This window comes from Heterodontus francisci, chromosome 7 (assembly GCF_036365525.1).
Source record: "Heterodontus francisci isolate sHetFra1 chromosome 7, sHetFra1.hap1, whole genome shotgun sequence".
Lineage (NCBI taxonomy): Eukaryota > Metazoa > Chordata > Chondrichthyes > Heterodontiformes > Heterodontidae > Heterodontus > Heterodontus francisci.
This window is the reverse complement of record NC_090377.1, coordinates 73,935,486-73,956,090: the sequence shown is the minus strand read 5'-3', so window position 1 is coordinate 73,956,090 and position 20,605 is coordinate 73,935,486. Positions and strand designations below refer to the sequence as shown.

At 43.2% G+C, this 20,605-nt stretch overlaps 1 protein-coding gene across 4 annotated transcripts in view; it reads right to left on the bottom strand.

Annotated features, from left to right (window-relative positions):
* The window catches only part of rapgef4a (Rap guanine nucleotide exchange factor 4a), a 420,421-nt gene that overhangs the window by 60,859 nt on the left and 338,957 nt on the right, over positions 1-20,605 (bottom strand). For all 4 annotated transcript variants that reach the window (XM_068035423.1, XM_068035424.1, XM_068035427.1 and 1 more), the window contains one exon: positions 19,087-19,175. In XM_068035423.1, coding sequence (XP_067891524.1) covers positions 19,087-19,175 — 89 coding nt within the window. The remainder of the gene's footprint in view (positions 1-19,086; positions 19,176-20,605) is intronic.

Below are 20,605 nucleotides of genomic sequence, written 5' to 3'. Positions count from 1 at the left end.
GGACAGAGGGCAGGTGAGTTAACTGACAAGGAGGTCATGGGGCAAAGGCAAAGAGATGTGCTAATGGTGTGGTGAAAGACAAAGCATTAGTGCCGACAGATTGTTAATGACAGAATAATGAATAGCCCTAGCCAAAAGCACAAACGTGAAAAAAAGTTTAAGGCAGACACATGGTAAAGAAATGATAAAACAAAATAAAATAAAATCAGAGCATGATTGGCCCCTTTTTATTATTTTATTTTATCTTTTTTTTTAACCACGTGCCTGCCTTAAACTGGGTTTTTCCACATTTTTGCTTTTGGCTAGGGCTATTCATTATTCTGTCATCAACACACTGTCTGCACTAATGCTTTGCCTTTCACCATTAGCACACTCTCTTTGCCTTTGTCCCATGACCTTCTTGTCACTTAATATTTCCTGCTCTCTGTTCGATCACACACCTTACCTTTTGTTCTCTTAATCGCTGCACCCCGCTTTACTTGCTTAAAACCTATTACATTTCTAAACTTTGCTAGTTCTGATGAAAGGTCACAGACCTGAAACGTTAACTCTGCTTCTCTCTCCACAGATGCTGCCAAATCTGCTGAGTATCTCCAGCACTTTGTTTTAATTCAGATTTCCAGCATCTGTAGTATTTTGCTTTTATATAAAATTTGATATTGATGTCACCACAAAGTGCTTGTTACCAAGTCTTCAAGCCAATCACGATTCCCCTACTCAAGAACTACAAAGAGCAGGCCAGATATTTTAACCAAGAAGGGAAGGGAAGTCAGTCACCCAGGCCAGCTCCAACACATCTCCTAGCAGCTGGGTACAAAGAAGCATTAACCAACATCTAAAAACATGTCATCCAGCTGCAGACACTCAAAGAAACTAGGGAGGAGATAGCAGAGGCACAGTATATAATCCATATATAAAAATTCAATAGAGGGCTGAATTTTCGTTGGACTGAGGAGGTGGGACTGGAAGTGGGCATGTCAGCAATTTCATGCTACCAGCTGGCATGCTGGTCTGCCAGCATGTTCTCGTTCTGTTTATTTTCATTGAGGATGGTTTTGGGTGGGTGGGGAAATTATGATGGCTCCCCGCCCACCAGAGGCAGGTAGCAAATTAATTGAAGTGCATATTGAAGGCACACGTGAGACACCATCCGGAATTTTCCAGATGACAGGCAGGCAGCCCCACCCCCTGCCCCGCTGATGCTGAAACCTGGATGATGGATGGGGGTTGCCTCCCAGTGGCAGACTGGGGGCCAGCGATGCCTCATTTAATTCCCCACTGCCTCCCACAGCCACGATTGTCAGAGGGACACAGCAGCACCCACAGGCCATTCTGTGGAGGGCACCCCCTCCACGAGTACAGCCTGGCAGCTGTGGCCTCTTTTTACTTTTAAAGTTTCAAAAATCTTTAGTGGGTACCTCCATCGTGAGGTGCCCTCTTGTTCTCCCATCTCCATGGGCAGTGCCCACCTTTCCTGGTATTGTTGCTGGCCACCCAGAGCCTTGGGTGCTCGGATTGGCTCTCAGCTTTGCGGCCCACCTGCCATCTGTAATTGGACAGGGCTCCTGGAGGCAGCCTTTTAATTGGCTGCCTCCTCAAAAATCTCCCTTGGGGTCCTGCCGCTAGTATTTCTGTTCCGCATTTCACGCTGATGGTGGGATTGAGATCTGGGAATGAAAATCCAGGCTCTAGAGACAGAGAATTTAATAAAAATGAGTCAGCACAGATTTCTAGAAGGAAGATCATGTTTAACCAACATTATTGAATTCTTGAGCAGACAAGGGCAATGCAGCGGATGTGGACATGGACCTTTAGAAGACCTTTGCTAAGATGCCACGTAACAGTAAGGGTGTTTAGAGTCAGGCGCCATATTACAGAATGGATTGAAAGATGGCTAAAAACAGAAAACAAGAGATAAGGGTTAAAGGAAGTTGCTCAAACTGACAAAGTGAGAACGCAGTTGTTTTTTTCTTATACTGTACATAAATGATTTGGATTCAGGATTGCAGGTATGATGCTGAGATTTGATGATAACAATGTGGGGGAGCATAGCTGATAGTGTGGAGGATTGACCAAAATATGTCAAGACCTAAACAAGCTTGCAAGCTTGGGTGGATAGAATGCCAAATGAAATTCTTTTGATCAAAGTGGGAGGTGATTAATTTTACAAGGAGGAATCCAGGGATGATTTATTCCTTGGAAGGTAAGAAAGTAAAGGCGTGCAATTCAGATCTGTAACGCTGCCGAGTGACTCTATGGGAGCCAAGTGGCCCTCTGGAGCTGCCAACACATTCCAGCATGGCACACCATGTGAGAAGGGCACTCACGCAGACGTCCCAAGTGTGCTGGAAGCAGCTTAACTAGTGCTATCACGATGTCACTCAGCTGATGTGACATCCAACTTCCAAATTCGAATCTCACAGCTCCATTGGATGAGTTCACTTGTCATTCACCAATGATCAAGCATCCAGCTGCAAGAGGGGCCCCAACACTAGCATTACTTAAAGGCCAGGTACGCAGCTTGCACGTAAGGCACTTTTGAAAAAAACTTCTTCTATTGCAAAGTCCCTGGAACTACTATGGAGTGTTTTTTTTTTAAAAAAAGGTGTTGTTGTGAATGTTCCTATATCCTTACAAGGAGGGCAAAGGATTCGGTGAACAACCAAAGGCTGCAGTTGCAGTGCCTCTGGGTCTGCAGCACAATAGGGAGATAATGCAGAGGCTGCAGAGAAGGCAAGCTGTGCGTGATGCCTCCTTCCAACTTGGAGCCAAACTCTTCCATGTTGCTCGACAGTGTCAGGAGGCTGTCTTGCAGGCCAGCCAATGCATCCAGCATCTTGGTGTGCATGCCTATCAGCAATCTCCTGTATGCCATCCTATCAAGGTCCTCATCTGAGCCCCATATAGCAGAACTTGTCTGTGATCTTGCCCTGCAGTGATCTGGCAAGCGAGCTACACTGGATGTAGCCCACTCATGCCCAGTGACTTACCACATACAGATTCTAACTCTGTACTAGTCTCGTAAGGTATGTGAAGTGCCAGTATTTGAGCTGGTGGCTGCAAGTATCAGATGAAGTGACAGGGCCTCTTCATCAGTGCTGTGCTGTTGCTCTCACAAACAAGAAGTACTCTGATTTTCATACCACAAGTAAGATATTGAAGGATTCTTGAGAAAGTGCAGGAAAGATTTATGTGGATGTTACCAGAATTGGGAGGATGCAATAAGTTTATAACAAGGGGAATAAATAAAACAGTCATGAACAGAATGGTCAGAATGGGGAACATGACGCCACATGGAGTAGCTGATGCAGGTAACATGATTGTGTTACGACCAGGTGAGAAAGAGGTCTAGGGTTCCCTTTCAGCCTTCACCTGGTCTTACTGTAACAGGGTTTAATTTTAAACACACCGTGTTTTTAGCTCCCCCTTGGTGAATCCTTGTTCACCGCTTTCCAATTATAAGGCAAAGAAACCAGCACAAACAGGCTTTCTTAGGTTTAAAGAAGAAAAGTTTACATTTATTAAACTTAAACTTGAATTTGGTTAACGCCTATGGATACACGTCAAGCCCCACGATAGCAGGCATACACGATACACACATGCAAATAGAGACCGAAAAGAGAAGAAAAATAAAGTGGAAAGGTTTGAGGCAATATCTGAAGAGTTGTTGTTACGGTTCTTTGAGCTCACTGTAAAGTCCTTGCTTTTTGTTGGGACCCAGTATTCTTCTTAAACCTTGTTCACGATAGGAGACTTTTCTCTCTTGGGGTTCATGCGTCTTCAGTGGATTCAGAGGCTTGTGAGAAAGAGATGGGAGCAGACAGGAGAGAGATCATGTCAGTCCAGGAGCAAACAGCTTTCTGCTGAAACTGTTTGTACAAATTTAAAAAAAACTCAGGTTGCCCAGCAGGTTAGTCATGTGACTAGCTGGTTTGACCATGTCCGTTTGTGCATTTGGCCAGCTTAGCAGTCAACCTGGAATGCGAGCTCCCCCACCTTCAACGTCTGGTGATCAAAAGTCCATTGTGAGTTGAATGTCAAGGAATGGTTGCTTTGTTCTTCCAAACACCGTCTGTTAATATGCAAATGCATTTTCCAGCCATGGCCGATCTGTTCAACAAGTCCTCCCCTCACTCCAGTAACAGTTTAAAATCAATGTTCATGACAAAATTATTGTGCCTTATTCTTGGCAGGTGGGGGCCTAGCATGACAATTGAAACATTTAAGGGAAGGGTTGATGTATACATGACAGAGAAAAGAATACAGGGATATGGGCAATGTTCCCCCATGATGCCAAATGTTCCTGTGCATGCTGTGCGCAAGTCAGCCTCTAAATCTTTTTGCATGACTGTGCACTCACGGTAAATTAAAGGGGTTGCATACTTAAACAACCGCACTCCAAAAAGAAAGGGGTATGTTGGATAGGGAGATTCAGTGGGAAGACTCAGCAGGTCAGGCAGCATCTGTGGAGAGAGAAGCAGAGTTAACAGTTCTGATGAAAGGTCACAGATCTGAAACGTTAACTCTACTTCTCTCTCCACAGATGCTACCTGACCTGCTGGGTATTTTCAGCACTTTCTGTTGTTATTTAAGATTTCCAGCATCTGCAGTACTTTGCTTTTATACAAGGTGGGAAGAAATAGCTAATTAGAGTGGGTGGGAGGAGGCTTGTATGGAATATAAGTATCACCATAGACCTGATGGAATGAAGGGCCTATTTCTGAACAGTACATTGTATGCATACAATTTTACATGTGGCTATACTCTGAGACTGTAGTTGGGAATGGTGGGTGATACAGAAACCTAGTTTTTATATATATAATAATTATATCTATCTGAGGATGTGTAAACACACAATCGCTGTATGAATGCAACATTTTCAATGACTCTTCAGTCTTATTCAATAAACACATCAGAGCCGATGCTAGTCTTATTTATGTGGCTAATGAATGAATTATTCTTTAGACTAGTCTGTGATACCTTGTATTAACGACATGAAAACAAGTAAATTTATATATCTGTACTTGTAATTTTGTATTTGATCAATATCAGAGATAATAATGCTTACAAATGAAAGATGAATTGCATTTCTGGAGTTGCAGAACTTTTTTGCTTCAAAAGTTTCAAACCAGGTTTATTAATGAAACCACTGGAAAGCCATAAATATGAACAAACATATTTAAATTATCCCTAAAATATACTGGATATTGCATTATTTCTTAACTAATCCACATACATATAATATATATACGTATATAATGGACCTTACCAAATTGATCTCACCAAAGCCTTTGACCTCGTCAGCAGACGTGGTCTCTTCAGACTACTAGAAAAGATCGGATGTCCACCAAAGCTACTAAGTATCATCACCTCATTCCATGACAATATGAAAGGCACAATTCAACATGGTGGCTCCTCATCAGAGCCCTTTCCTATCCTGAGTGGTGTGAAACAGGGCTGTGTTCACGCACCCACACTTTTTGGGATTTTCTTCTCCCTGCTGCTTTCACATGCGTTCAAATCCTCTGAAGAAGGAATTTTTCCTCCACACAAGATCAGGGGGCAGGTTGTTCAACCTTGCCCGTCTAAGAGCGAAGTCCAAAGTACGGAAAGTCCTCATCAGAGAACTCCTCTTTGCTGACGATGCTGCTTTAACATCTCACACTGAAGAATGCCTGCAGAGTCTCATCGACAGGTTTGCGTCTGCCTGCAATGAATTTGGCCTAACCATCAGCCTCAAGAAAACGAACATCATGGGGCAGGATGTCAGAAATGCTCCATCCATCAATATTGGCGACCACGCTCTGGAAGTGGTTCAAGAGTTCACCTACCTAGGCTCAACTATCACCAGTAACCTGTCTCTAGATGCAGAAATCAACAAGCGCATGGGTAAGGCTTCCACTGCTATGTCCAGACTGGCCAAGAGAGTGTGGGAAAATGGCGCACTGACACGGAACACAAAAGTCCGAGTGTATCAGGCCTGTGTCCTCAGTACCTTGCTCTACGGCAGCGAGGCCTGGACAACGTATGCCAGCCAAGAGCGACGTCTCAATTCATTCCATCTTCGCTGCCTTCGGAGAATACTTGGCATCAGGTGGCAGGACTATATCTCCAACACAGAAGTCCTTGAAGCGGCCAACACCCCCAGCTTATACACACTACTGAGTCAGCGGCGCTTGAGATGGCTTGGCCATGTGAGCCGCATGGAAGATGGCAGGATCCCCAAAGACACATTGTACAGCGAGCTCGCCACTGGTATCAGACCCACCGGCCGTCCATGTCTCCGTTATAAAGATGTCTGCAAACGCGACATGAAATCGTGTGACATTGATCACAAGTCGTGGGAGTCAGTTGCCAGCATTCGCCAGAGCTGGCGGGCAGCCATAAAGACAGGGCTAAATTGTGGCGAGTCGAAGAGACTTAGTAGTTGGCAGGAAAAAAGACAGAGGCGCAAGGGGAGAGCCAACTGTGCAACAGCCCCAACAAACAAATTTCTCTGCAGCACCTGTGGAAGAGCCTGTCACTCCAGAATTGGCCTTTATAGCCACTCCAGGCGCTGCTTCACAAACCACTGACCACCTCCAGGCGCGTATCCATTGTCTCTCGAGATAAGGAGGCCCAAAAGAAATGGACCTTAGATTTTCTCTTAGTCAAGTTGATTCATGCTAAAAATGGAAGTGTGAATCCTACCTCCAAATGTAAAATTGAAATGTACTTGGTTTCTTTTAGATGTATGAAAGGTCAGTATGAGGTAATCGTTGCTGCAAAGGGAACCTTCTTGCAACATTTCTGTGTTGTTTCTCCAAAAAGTAATAAATTAGCAACAAAAATGCAGCTTTGTTCTCTAATGCACATTCAGGCTCCCAGAACACATGAATTTAGAGAAAGGAGACTGGGGGCTGGATTTTACCAGGTCGGGATTGTAACGTCAGTTTTTTTTGGGGGAGGGGGAGGAAGAGGGCAACTAACAAACTGTTTATTCCTGGGGGTGGGCGTGGGAGAGGGAATTGAAACTTAATAAATTTTTCATTTTAATTTTTCAGTTCCTATTACTTTAAAAATTTAAATTGAACTGAAGGGCTGGAAGCCCTTTAAAAATGGCACTGGAGCTTGCGCAGTGGTGCCTTTGCCGGGGACGAAGTGCCCACCCTCTCCACATCGGGGGCAGGCCGACTGCCCCAGCCAATTTAGCGTGGCAGCTCTGCAGAGCAGTTCCAAAGTGTATGCCGCGCCGCTTTTGAAGCTCGCCGCCTGGAAAAATTCAGCCCTAGGTTTATGTCAGTTGGATCCGATGGTTAAAAGTCAGTAACAAAAACAAGAAATGCTGGAATCACTCAGCAGGTCTGGCAGCATCTGTGGAAAGAGAAGCAGAGTTAACGTTTCGGGTCAGTGACCCTTCTTCGGAACTGGCAAACAATATGTTAATGGTGTGTTGAAAGACAAAGCATTAGGACAGATTAGGTGTGAAAACACTGAATATTGAACAGCAGCAAGTGCAAACCTGAAAAAAAACAGCACAAACCTTTACATGGTCCATCTCTGATACTTGGCTTCCCTTCCTCGACTTTTCTGTCTCCATCTCTGGGGATAGGTTGTCTACCAATATCTATTATAAGCCCACCGACTCCCACAGCTACCTCGACTACACTTCTTCACACCCTACCTCCTGTAAGGACTCCATTCCATTCTCCCAGTTTCTCCGTCTCCGGCGCATCTGCTCTGATGATGCTACCTTCCATGACGGTGCTTCTGATATGACCTCCTTTTTCCTCAACCGAGGATTTCCCCCCACTGTGGTTGACAGGGCCCTCAACCGTGTCCCACCCATTCCCCGCACCTCTACCCTCACCCCTTCCCCTCCCTCCCAGAACCGTGACAGGGTTCCCCTTGTCCTCACTTTTCATCCCACCAGCCTCCATATCCAAAGGATCATCCTCCGCCATTTTCGCCACCTCCAGCGTGATGCCACTACCAGTCGCATCTTCCCCTCCCTTCCCCTGTCAGCATTCCGAAGGGATCGTTCCCTCCACGACACCCTGGTCCACTCCTCCATTACCCCCACCATCTCGTCCCCGTCCCAGGGCGCCTTCCCCTGCAATCGCAGGAGGTGTAATACCTGCCCATTTACCTCCTCTCTCCTCACTATCCCAGGCCCCAAACACTCCTTTCAGGTGAAGCAGCGATTTACTTGTACTTCTTTCAATGTAGTATACTGTATTCGCTGCTCACAGTGTGGTCTCCTCTACATTGGGGAGACTAAGCGCAGACTGGGTGACCGCTTTGCGGAACATCTCCGCTCAGTCCGCAAGCAGGACCCTGAGCTTCCGGTTGCTTGCCATTTCAACACTCCTCCCTGCTCTCATGCTCACATCTCTGTCCTGGGATTGCTGCAGTGTTCCAGTGAACATCAACGCAAGCTCGAGGAACAGCATCTCATCTACCGATTAGGCACACTACAGCCTGCCGGACTGAACATTGAGTTCAATAATTTCAGAGCATGACAGCCCCCCATTTTACTTTCATTTTTAGTTATTTTTTCTTCCTTTTTTTTTTTAACATTCTTTTTTACATTTTTTACAATCTTTTTTTGCATTTATTTCATTTCATCTTAGTTTGTTCAGTTTGCTTACCCACTGTTTTTTTCAGGTTTTTTTTTCAGGTTTGCACTTGCTGCTGTTCAATATTCAGTGTATTCACACCTAATCTGTACTAATGCTTTGTCTTTCAACACACCATTAACATATTGTTTGCCTTTGCTTCGTGATCTTTTGGTCAGCTATGTGGCCTGGTCCAATCTGCACCTTCTCCTTTATTATCTCTTGCCCCACCCCCACCTCACTTGCTTATAATCTGTGACTTTTCTAATATTTGTCAGTTCCGAAGAAGGGTCACTGACCCGAAACGTTAACTCTGCTTCTCTTTCCACAGATGCTGCTAGACCTGCTGAGTGATTCCAACATTTCTTGTTTTTGTTTCAGATTTCCAGCATCCGCAGTATTTTGCTTTTATTTTAGTGTTAAAAGTCAGTGCTTTAAGTAACATTGCCATCTGGTGCCCTAAATATGTATTGATAGAGAAACAGCTATATTAATACTCCCAAGCCACTTGCAGAAATCCCTTGCTGACTTTACTCAAGACAGTTAAATCAGCAGCTATCTGCATTAATAAATCTGATACTGTTTTGAAAAAGAAACTGGCTGCTCTGAAACTGACATGAAAGTGTTCTAGGATCACCATTCTTCTACTGTTTTCTTACTATTGTTTCCAGCATTATGTTCAGCAGAAGGTGAAGGGATTCACTACCCAGTATTTCAAATTAAATTCTTGGGCTCAAAATGCCATTACACATAGACTGTATGTATGTAATACATTGTTCAGCATTTTTCACTTGGCAGACTCATTTTGTGGTCCACAGGCCTTTAATTGGACTTCCTACTCAATGAGGTGGAAGTCCTGCCGAATGGAGCTGCTGGCCAATCAGCGGGCCAGCAGCTCTCTGTCCCATCAGCGCCACCAGCAGCGGTGGCCACTGCTGGGACTGCAACACATCCATCGGAAAGATGATGTTGGGGAACCCCGGAACGAAGGTAAGTTTTTGGTGCCTCACCGGGGTGATCGGTCGGGCCCTGGCGAGGCAAGGGTGGTCAATTGGGGGGACAGGGGTGTGGGAGGGCGGGGGGGGGGAAGTGGTTTGTGTTGTGTGTTGGGGATGGTTTGGGTTGCGGGGGCGGCCCTCTGTCGGGCACAGGGTGCCTGATCATGAGGCCCCGCCCTCCCCAGGCGGTCAGAAAGCAGCCTGCTTTCGTCAGATGGCTTCTCTCGGGCCTGGGCCACCCAACCAGCTATGGGTTAAATCCCCGTGATGGCGGGAAAAGACCCTTAAGTGGCTGTTAATTGGCCACTTAAGGGCCTTGATTGACCTGGGGCGGATGGGCCGGTTTTTGCCACCGCCTTGCTGCATAAAGTAGCAGCGGAGGCGGGAACAGGTCGGAAAGGGCCCCCCCAAGCCTCCTGCTCATCTTATGCCCCCTCCCCCCCCCCGCCATCTTCCGGCTGTTTTGGGGGGTGGGGTGTAAAATTCCAGCCACTGACTATATTTCAATTAAATGAAGTCAAAAATTATAACCAAAACTATGACACTCCCCAGTCCTAGTAACATTCCCAAAACATGTTTGCTGCTCTCGACAAGAGATTTAAGACTAAAATCAATTTTTGAGCATTCCGTTACTGTAGGACTATTTGATACATCGGTTATTTCTCTCATGGTCCCAGCTCTCCTTTGCAGACTAAAAGTAGGAAAAGGGCCCAGTGGACAAGAAAATGGCATCCATATGTCAGTCAGCCTCTGCAGCATACAGCTGATTCTCAGATGCTGGATTGTGACTATAGGTCTTATCAAAAATATTTGTTGTTTTCACTTTACAAAAACAATATAGCTTTTAGAAGTTTACAGCCCTCAACCTAACTGCTGCGGGACAACCTGATACAGACTAAGAGAAGAAACTTCCAGCATTGGCTGCACTACAAAGAGAGAGAGGTTGCAGACTAATTATTTCTTTTATATATACACTCCTGAAAATCAAAAACTGCATTCCCCATATCTTGATATAAGGGCATAATATAATTTTTAGCCTTATTTTCCTGTCAGAACTGTACAATCTCCACCATAGTGTCATACATAAATAAGTCATGAACAGTCTGCATGAGAAGGTTGCATAATACTGAAGAAGATTTTAATGAATCTCATTACCATAAAATTGTAATACAACAGGAAAATCTATGAGGCCAGAAATGTAGTTTTATTGTTTAGACAAATATACTTCAAACATTTTGCACAAATCAGTTAACCTCCAGGATGCCTGTTAATAATTTACCAGAACTGCTTCAGGAAGTGGGGGTTTTGCTTCATTTATTTCAGATGATGGTTTCTGTAGCATTAGGTCAGATCCACATTTAAATAACTAAAGGAGACACAATTTTGTTCAAATGCACTTGTCATAAAATCACTGACTTTTTTTCCTGGGGCTGCTAACTTTCCCAGTGGCCAAGGACAGTAGGACCATAACAATGTTACTGGCCTAAAAGAGGAGTGTGTGAACACTTAAGCATTGGACCACTATAGCAGAAACCGTGGCTGGCAAAGGCAAGTGTTTTATGGCATCAAGAAATGTGGGTCAGCACAGTTTCTGTCGGTGCAGTGCACTGCTGTTGATGGCAAGGTATATATGCATAAAGTAGGCATATGAATTTCCAGTAAAAATCAAACTACACATTAACCTACAAGTTACTGTTGTCAATATTAATAGATCAGAATTTAATGTGATGATTTGGCATTTCTTGATCTGCTATTTTAATGCAGCCAAAAACTGTTTGTTTTAAGTGGATCTCGCCGAAAGTGTTATTTCTAGATGTGGTATATTTTTCAAGGAAGGCAAATCTCAGATCTCCAATCACAGTATGTTGTAATTACTATTATTAATAAAGAAATGACAATATACTATACTATTTATGATGAATGTGATGAATAAAATAAATTTCCTCTGCATTTTGTAATTCAATATTCCAATTGTGTGGTAATTTTTTTCCAGACAGTCAAGAACTATAATGAACTTGCTTTTATTTTTAAAAAAAGCATCAAGATAAAGCCATCCACCTCAATTATGATTTCAAACTGATCAGATTTACACAATACTTAAGATATATAAGTGCACCATGAAACTGGATTGATGAGCCAAATCCTTTACAACAGATGCCTTAATGACAAATGTCTTCACACGTGAAGAAAACTAAACTGATTCAGCCTGTAAAAAAATATCCCTTTGGATGCTTAGCTCAGTGTGTGTTTGGAACCACTGTTTCTGTATATTCATAGCTTTCTCACGAAAGCAAACATTGGGTCGACTTTTGCTGTAATAATAATGGTGGGACTAACAGTGCTGACCATTATTTATGTGCAAAAGAGACAGCAACTACCGGTGACTGCACATGAGCAGTTAAATGCTGAAATCTGAAAGTTGCTGTCTCAGATATGACATTCTTCCATAAGCTTCCCACTGTCTGGTTCACTGTTCAAATATATCGAATAGCATAGAATTCCTGTACATACCTCAGACACAGGCTAAATTTGCCTGAAAAAGTTCGAGCCCATCCATTCGATTATAAGCACCCTTTTAATGGCGTGGAAAGTCTTCATTACTACCAAACAACCTCACTGGCACTGAAAATTAACTTTAACAAGTGGAGCATCTCATTCCTTCAGCTTTTAATTATTCAGCTTTTTAACACAGAAACATAGAAAATAGGAGCAGGAGTAAGCCATTCGGCCCTTCGAGCCTGCTCCGCCATTCATTACGATCACGACTGATCATCCAACTCAGTAGCCTGTTCCCGCTTTCGCCCCACACCCTTTGATCCCTTTAGACCCAAGAGCTATATCTAACTCCTTTCTGAAAACATGCAATGTTTTGGCCTCAACTGCTTTCTGTGGTAGCAAATTCCACAGGCTCACCACTCTCTAGGTGAAGAAATTTCTCCTCATCTCAGTCCTGAAAGGTTTACCCATATCCTTAGACTATGACCCCTGGTTCTGCACTCCCCCACCATCGGGAACATCCTTCCTGCATCTACCCCGTCAAGTCCTGTTAGAATTTTATAGGTTTATATGAGATCCCCCTCACTCTTCTGAACTCCAGCAAATATAATCCTAACCAACTCAATCTCTCCTCATATGTCAGTCCTGCCATCCCAGGAATCAGTCTGGTACACCTTCGCTGCACTCCCTCTATAACAAGAACATCCTTCCTCCGATAAGGAGACCAAAACTGCACACAACATTCCAGGTGTGGCCTCACCAAGGTCCTGTATAATTGCAGCAAGACATCCCTGCTTCTGTACTCGAATCCGCTCGCTATGAAGACCAACATACCATTTGCCTGTTGCACCTGCATGCTTACCTTCAGCGACTGATATACGAGAACACCCAGGTCTCGCTGCATATTCCCCTCTCTCAGTTTACAGCCGTTCAGATAATAATCTGCCTTCCTGTTTTGCTACCAAAGTGGATAACCGCACATGTATCCACATTATACTGCATCTGCCATGCATTAGCCCACTTACTCAACTTGTCCAAATCACCCTGAAGCCTCTCTGCATCCTCCTCACAACTCACCCTCCCATCCAGTTTTGTGTCATCTGCAAATTTGGAGATTTTTAGAATTAGAATTAGAACATTACAGCACAGTACAGGCCCTTCGGCCCTCGATGTTGTGCTGACCTGTGAAACCATCTGACCTACACTATTCCATTTTCATCCATATGTCTATCCAATGACCACTTAAATGCCCTTAAAGTTGGCGAGTCTACTACTGCTGCAGGCAGGGCGTTCCACGCCCTTACTACTCTCTGAGTAAAGAAACTACCTCTGACATCTGTCCTACATCTATCACCCCTCAACTTAAAGCTATGTCCCCTCGTGTTTGCCATCACCATCCGAGGAAAAAGACGCTCACTATCCACCCTATCTAACCCTCTGATTATCTTATATGTCTCTATTAAGTCACCTCTCCTCCTCCTTCTCTCCAACGAAAACAACCTCAAGTCCCTCAGCCTTTCCTCGTAAGACCTTCCCTCCATACCAGGCAACATCCTAGTAAATCTCCTCTGCACCCTTTCCAAAGCTTCCACATCCTTCCTATAATGCGGTGACCAGAACTGCACGCAATACTCCAGGTGCGGTCTCACCAGAGTTTTGTACAGCTGCAGCATGACCTCGTGGCTCCGAAACACGATCTCCCTACTAATAAAAGCTAACACACCATATGCCTTCTTAACAGCCCTATTAACCTGGGTAGCAACCTTCAGGGATTTATGTACCTGGACACCAAGATCTCTCTGTTCATCTACACTACCAAGAATCTTCCCATTAGCCCAGTACTCTGCATTCCTGTTACTCCTTCCAAAGTGAATCACCTCACACTTTTCCGCATTAAACTCCATTTGCCATCTCTCAGCCCAGCTCTACAGCCTATCTATGTCCCTCTGTACCCTAGAACATCCTTCGGCACTATCCACAACTCCACCGACCTTAGTGTCATCCGCAAATTTACTAACCCACCCTTCTACACCCTCTTCCAGGTCATTTATAAAAATGACAAACAGCACTGGCCCCAAAACAGATCCTTGCGGTACACCACTAGTAACTAAACTCCAGGATGAACATTTGCCATCAACCACCACCCTCTGTCTTCTTTCAGCTAGCCAATTTCTGATCCAAAGCTCTAAATCACCTTCAACCCCATACTTCCATATTTTCTGCAATAGCCTACCATGGGGAACCTTATCAAACGCCTTACTGAAATCCATATCCACCACATCCACTGCTTTACCCTCATCCACCTGTTTGGTCACCTTCTCGAAAAACTCAATAAGGTTTGTGAGGCACGACCTACCCTTCACAAAACCGTGCTGACTATCGCTAATGAACTTATTCTTTTCTAGATGATTATAAATCCTGTCTCTTATAACCTTTTCCAACATTTTACCCACAACCGAAGTAAGGCTCACAGGTCTATAATTACCAGGGCTGTCTCTACTCCCCTTCTTGAACAAGGGGACAACATTTGCTATCCTCCAGTCTTCCGGCACTATTCCTGTCGACAATGACGACATAAAGATCAAGGACAAAGGCTCTGCAATCTCCTCCCTAGCTTCCCAGAGAATCCTAGGATAAATCCCATCTGGCCCAGGGGACATCTATTTTCACACTTTCCAAAATTGCTAACACCTCCTCCTTGTGAACCTCAATCCCATCTAGCCTAGTAGCCTGAATCTCAGTATTCTCCTCGACAACATTTTCTTTCTCTACTGTAAATACTGACGCAAAATATTCATTTAACGCTTCCCCTATCTCCTCTGATTCAACTTCCCACTACTATCCTTGATTGGCCCTAATCTAACTCTAGTCATTCTTTTATTCCTGATATACCTATAGAAAGCCTTAGGGTTTTCCCTGATCCTATCTGCCAATGACTTCTCGTGTCCTCTCCTTGCTCTACTTAGCTCTCCCTTTAGATCCTTCCTGGCTAGCTTGTAACTCTCAAGCGCCCTAACTGAGCCCACGTCTCATCCTAACATAAGCCTTCTTCTTCCTCTTGACAAGCGCTTCAACTTCTTAAGTAAACCACGGCTCCCTTGCTCGACAACTTCCTCCCTGCCTGACAGGTACATACTTATCAAGGACACGCAGTAGCTGCTCCTTGAATAAGCTCCACATCTCGATTGTTCCCATCCCCTGCAGTTTCCTTCCCCATCCTACGCATCCTAAATCTTGCCTAATTGCATCATAATTTCCTTTCCCCCAGCTATAATTTTTGCCCTGCGGTATATACCTGTCCCTGCCCATCGCTAAGGTAAACCTAACCGAATTGTGATCACTATCACCAAAGTGCTCACCTACATCTAAATCTAACACCTGGCCGGGTTCATTACCCAGTACCAAATCCAATGTGGCATCGCCCCTGGTTGGCCTGTCTACATACTGTGTCAGAAAACCCTCCTGCACACACTGGACAAAAACTGACCCATCTAAAGTACTCGAACTATAGTATTTCCAGTCGATATTTGGAAAGTTAAAGTCCCCCATAACAACTACCCTGTTACTCTCGCCCCTGTCGAGAATCATCTTCGCTATCCTTTCCTCTACATCTCTGGAACTATTCGGAGGTCTATAGAAGACTCCCAACAGGGTGACCTCACCTCTCCTGTTTCTAACCTCGGCCCATACTACCTCAGTAGACGAGTCCTCAAACGTCCTTTCGGTCGCTGTAATACTCTCCTTGATTAACAATGCCACACCCCCCCTTCTTTTACCATCTTCTCTGTTCTTACTGAAACATCTAAATCCCGGAACCTGCAACATCCATTCCTGCCCCTGCTCTACCCATGTCTCCAAAATGGCCACTACATCGAGATCCCAGGTACCAACCCATGCTGCAAGCTCACCCACCTTATTCCGGATGCTCCTGGCGTTGAAGTAGACACACTTTAAACCAGGTTCTTGCTTGCCAGTGCCCTCTTGCATCCTTGTAACCTTATCCCTGACCCCATTACTCTCAACATCCTGTACACTGGCACTACAATTTAGGTTCCCATTCCCCTGTTGAATTAGTTTAAACCCCTCCGAAGAGCACTAGCAAATTTGATTTAGATGAGGGAACTAAATGTTTCATGTATATTGTGAATAGCTGGGGTCCTAGCACCGATCCCTGCGGTACCCCCACTAGTCACTGGCTGCCATTCGGAAAACTCATTTATCCCTACTCTTTGTTTCCTGCCCGCCAACCAATTTTCTATCCATCGCAATACACTACCCCCAATCCCATGTGCTTTAATTTTACACGCTAATCTCTTATGTGGGACTTTATCGAAAGCCTTCTGAAAGTCCAAATAAACCACATCCACTGGCTCCCCCTCATCAACTCTACTAGTTACATCCTCGAAGAATTCTAGTAGATTTGTCAAGCATGATTTCCATTTCGTAAATCCATGCTGACTCTGCCCGATTCTACCACTGTTCTCTCAGTGCTCTGCTATAAAATCTTTGATAATGAACTTTAAAAAAAATTAAATCTTTTCTTTAACTTTTTCTGTCTCTTTCTTCACTCTTAATACAACCTTTCTTTCCTTCTCTTTACTGTAATGGAGAAATTAATGGCACTAAAGAGCGACACATCCCAAGGACCAGATGGTTTCCATCCCAGGGTTTTTATCGGAAGTAGGTGAGAACATTGTAGATGCTCTAACTATAATCTTCCAAAGTTCTCTTGATTTGGGAACTGTTCCTTTAGATTGGAAAATTGTGCATGCCATTCTTCCATTTAAGAAAGGTGATAGAGGGAAACCAGGGAATTATAGACCAGTTAGTCTAACATCTGTTGTTGGGAATACAGTCTATAATTAAGGATAAGGAACTGAACACCTTGAAAATTTTCAACCGATCAGAGAGAGGCAGCATGGATTTGTAAAGGGTATGTCATGCCCTGATGAATCTGATTGAATTTTTTGAAGAGGTGACTAAAGTAGTGGACAGAGAAATGCCTGTGGATGTTATTTATATGGACTTCCAGAAGGTATTTGATAAAGTTCCTCTTAAAAGACTGTTAGCTACAGTTGAAACTCATGGAATTGATGGCAGAATTATTGACCTGGTTAGGAAACTGGCTGAGCATAAGGAGACAGAGAGTAGAGATAATGGGCAGGTACTTTAATTGGCAGCATGTGACTTGTGGTGTCCCATATGATCTGTATTGGGGCATTTCATTTTATTCATTAGCTACTTAGATGATGGGGTAGAAAGCCACATATCCAAATTTACCAATAACACAAAAAGATAGGGGTATTGTAAGCAATGTCGATGGAAGCATAAAATTACAAAGGGATTGTGAGAGATTAAGTCAATGGGCAAAACTGTACCATATGGATTTCAATACAGGCAAATGTGAGATCATCCATTTTGAATCTAAAAAGTATAGAACAGGATACTTTCTAAATGGTGAAATGCTAGAAACAGTGAAGGTCCAAAGAGACTTGGGGGTCCAGATACACAGATCATTAAAAATTCTTGAATAAGTACAGAAAATAATCAAAAAGGCTAATGGAATGGAATGGATGAGATGTTAAACCGAGGCCCTATCTGCCCTCTCAGGTGAATGTAAAAGATCCCATGCCACTATTTTGAAGAATAACAGGGGAGTTATCATCAATGTCCTGGTCAGTTTTTATCCCTCAAGCAATGCCATAAAACCAAATTATCTGGTCATTATCACATTGCTGTTTCTGGGAGCTTGCTATGCGCAAATTGGCTGCTGCATGTCCTACATTACAACAGTGTCTACACTTCAAAAAAAAAAGTACTTCATTGGTTGGAAGTTGCTTTGAGACATCCAGTGGTCATGAAAGACTTTCTTTTTTTGTCCTTTATATCTAAAGTAATAGAATACAAAGGGATAGAAGTCATGCTTCAGCTATACAAAGCCCTGGTTAGACAACACCTGGATTACTATAAGCAGTTCTGGTCACCATGTCTTAGGAAGGATATATTGGCCTTGGAGGCAGTGCAGCATAGATTTACTAGAATGATACCTGGACACCAAGGGTTAAACTACAGGGAGAAATTAAACAAACTAGTATTGTATTCCCTAGAATTTAGATAGTTATGGGGTGATTTGATCCAAGTGTTCAAGCTATTAAGGGGAATTGATAGAAATAGTTTCTCCCAATCTGCCCTGCTAGTTGGGGAGTCTAGGCCTAGGGGGTATGGTTAAAAGATTACAGCCAGACCTTTCAGGAGTGAAATTAGGAAACATTTATTCAAAGGATGGTAAAAGTTTGGAACTTGCTTCTGGAAATGGCAATTGATGCTCGATCAATTGTTGATATTAAAACTAAGATTGATTGATTTTTTTTTTATTAGCCAAAAGTATTAAGGGATTTGGGACAAAGTGGGTATATGGAGTTAGGCCCTGGATCAGCCATTGAATGATGGAATAGGCTTGAGGGGCTAAATGGTCTACCCCTGTCCTATATTCCTACGTTTTCTATACCTGATTTGACATTCTAAGTCGCACTTCCTGGTATAGACACTGTGTTGCTCATTAGTGATTAAGTCAGCCCCATTTCTTGGCTTGTTCACACAGGTTCCCAGTGCCCTGTAGAGCACGCTGCATGTTTGGCTAACAAGAACTTGCTGTGCAGAAACCTACAGAAAGTCTATGGAAAAGAGCAAGCTGGTGCCATTCGTTCACACATCAGAGAAAAATCCTGCCCAACGCACAGGAAAGAAAATGGCTGAGGTGATCAGGGCAGAAAATCAGATGGCAAAAAGTGCGAGTCTTGCAATTTTAAAGTAAATTAGCTGTTCTTTAACAAATGCTTTTGCAAAGCTTAATGTTTCTGTCAAAACTCAAATATATAAAAAGACTCTGTAAATGTTTGATTTTTTGAACAAAGATAAAGTACAAAAGTTTGAATTATTTAAAGCATCTAAAACATGAACTTTGCTACTATAAATATTTAGAAAGAGATACTTACTTCTGTTTTATCAGTTTCTCCAATTCTGGGAGCTGTTCCTTCAGAGCAGGAATCATCTGTGAGTCATCTGACACAGACACATAGAACTCCTACAAGATCAGAGAATTACTGTTATAAAATTATAGAGCAAAGTGACTTTGTATTTTGTAATTTTCAGTAAGCATCACCGGATAATGAAGAGGAAATAGATCTTATTTCATTCGGATGACAGCGAGGGCCATTTGGGTTACTGCAATGTCATTGTTCCACAAATTGATGGCAATGCTATGTATTAAAATGCAATCGCCACTAACAATGTTGTCTAATAACATTAATCAATTTCTTCTTCCAGCATACTGAATCATGTTCAAAATTATACTAACATATTGTTTTTTATATATATATATATTTTCTGCTAAATAGCATACAAAAAGCTTGAAATTATTACAAAGATTCTTCTCAACAATGTTTCATTTTAACTATCTGTCTACTTTCATTTCAAGCAGAAGAACGAACATCTGACTTTAATCCAAAAGAATGTTCCTTTCACTACTTCTTTTCCCACTTCAAAGTAAAGCATATGACAGCATATTGGATGTGCTCTATCAATATGCACTACACTGTTGTGAAATGAGAATTAGTGAAGATGTTTAAATGTTGACAAGCTGAAAACATGCTTTAATTTTACTTATGTCCAAGCCATTATATACCCTGTTTTACAACAGTAAAATAAATCACCGCTCATCAAATCACAAGAGAATATCACCCCTCATCAAATCTCAAGCTTTCGGTTGACATCTACCATTTGTTGCTGTCTGCCACACTACTTGCTGCCAAATGATAAAAGGTTATTCCATATCATACAGAACACCATATATTGGAATGTGCTCCAAAGTGATAACTCTGATATGTTACTGATTTGAACGACACTGCAGACTTCATATCTGTACAACTAGTAATTCTTTGTCTGTAACCTTGCATGTCTCTTCTTTGGCCTCCTTATCTCGAGAGACAATGGGTAAGCGCCTGGAGGTAGCCAGTGGTGTGTGCAGCAGCGCCTGGATTGGCTATAAAGGCCAATTCTAGAGTGACAGGCTCTTAACCCGTAACTGCTGCCTTCCGTGTTCTTTCAGTTGCTGTGAGGCAACTATGGAGTGACCTCTCCATGGCGCATGCCTGGGCGAATGTATGGAGGTTGAAAGTTGCCCAATCGTCAAAACCCCCCTCTCGGCCTTTCTGGTGGGGTCCAAAGGAGTGCAGAGCACGACGTTTGGCACCGGTATGGCTGCAGGAACCTTGCATGTAAAATAAATGAAATTTACAGCTTGCAACTGGAGTAAGGTTTGTTCTACAGCTGACACATGTGCACCATCTAGTGTTTAACTGGTTAGATTTTCTTAAAAGAGTGTTTTCATTCCTTGATTATTTTTAAAAGGCGATAGCTAACCAGATTCTTCACAAATCAGTTGATTATATTTTTATCCCCACCTTCTCGTCGTTAAAAACAGACACATAGGCCGTAATTTTACGCCACCCCAAT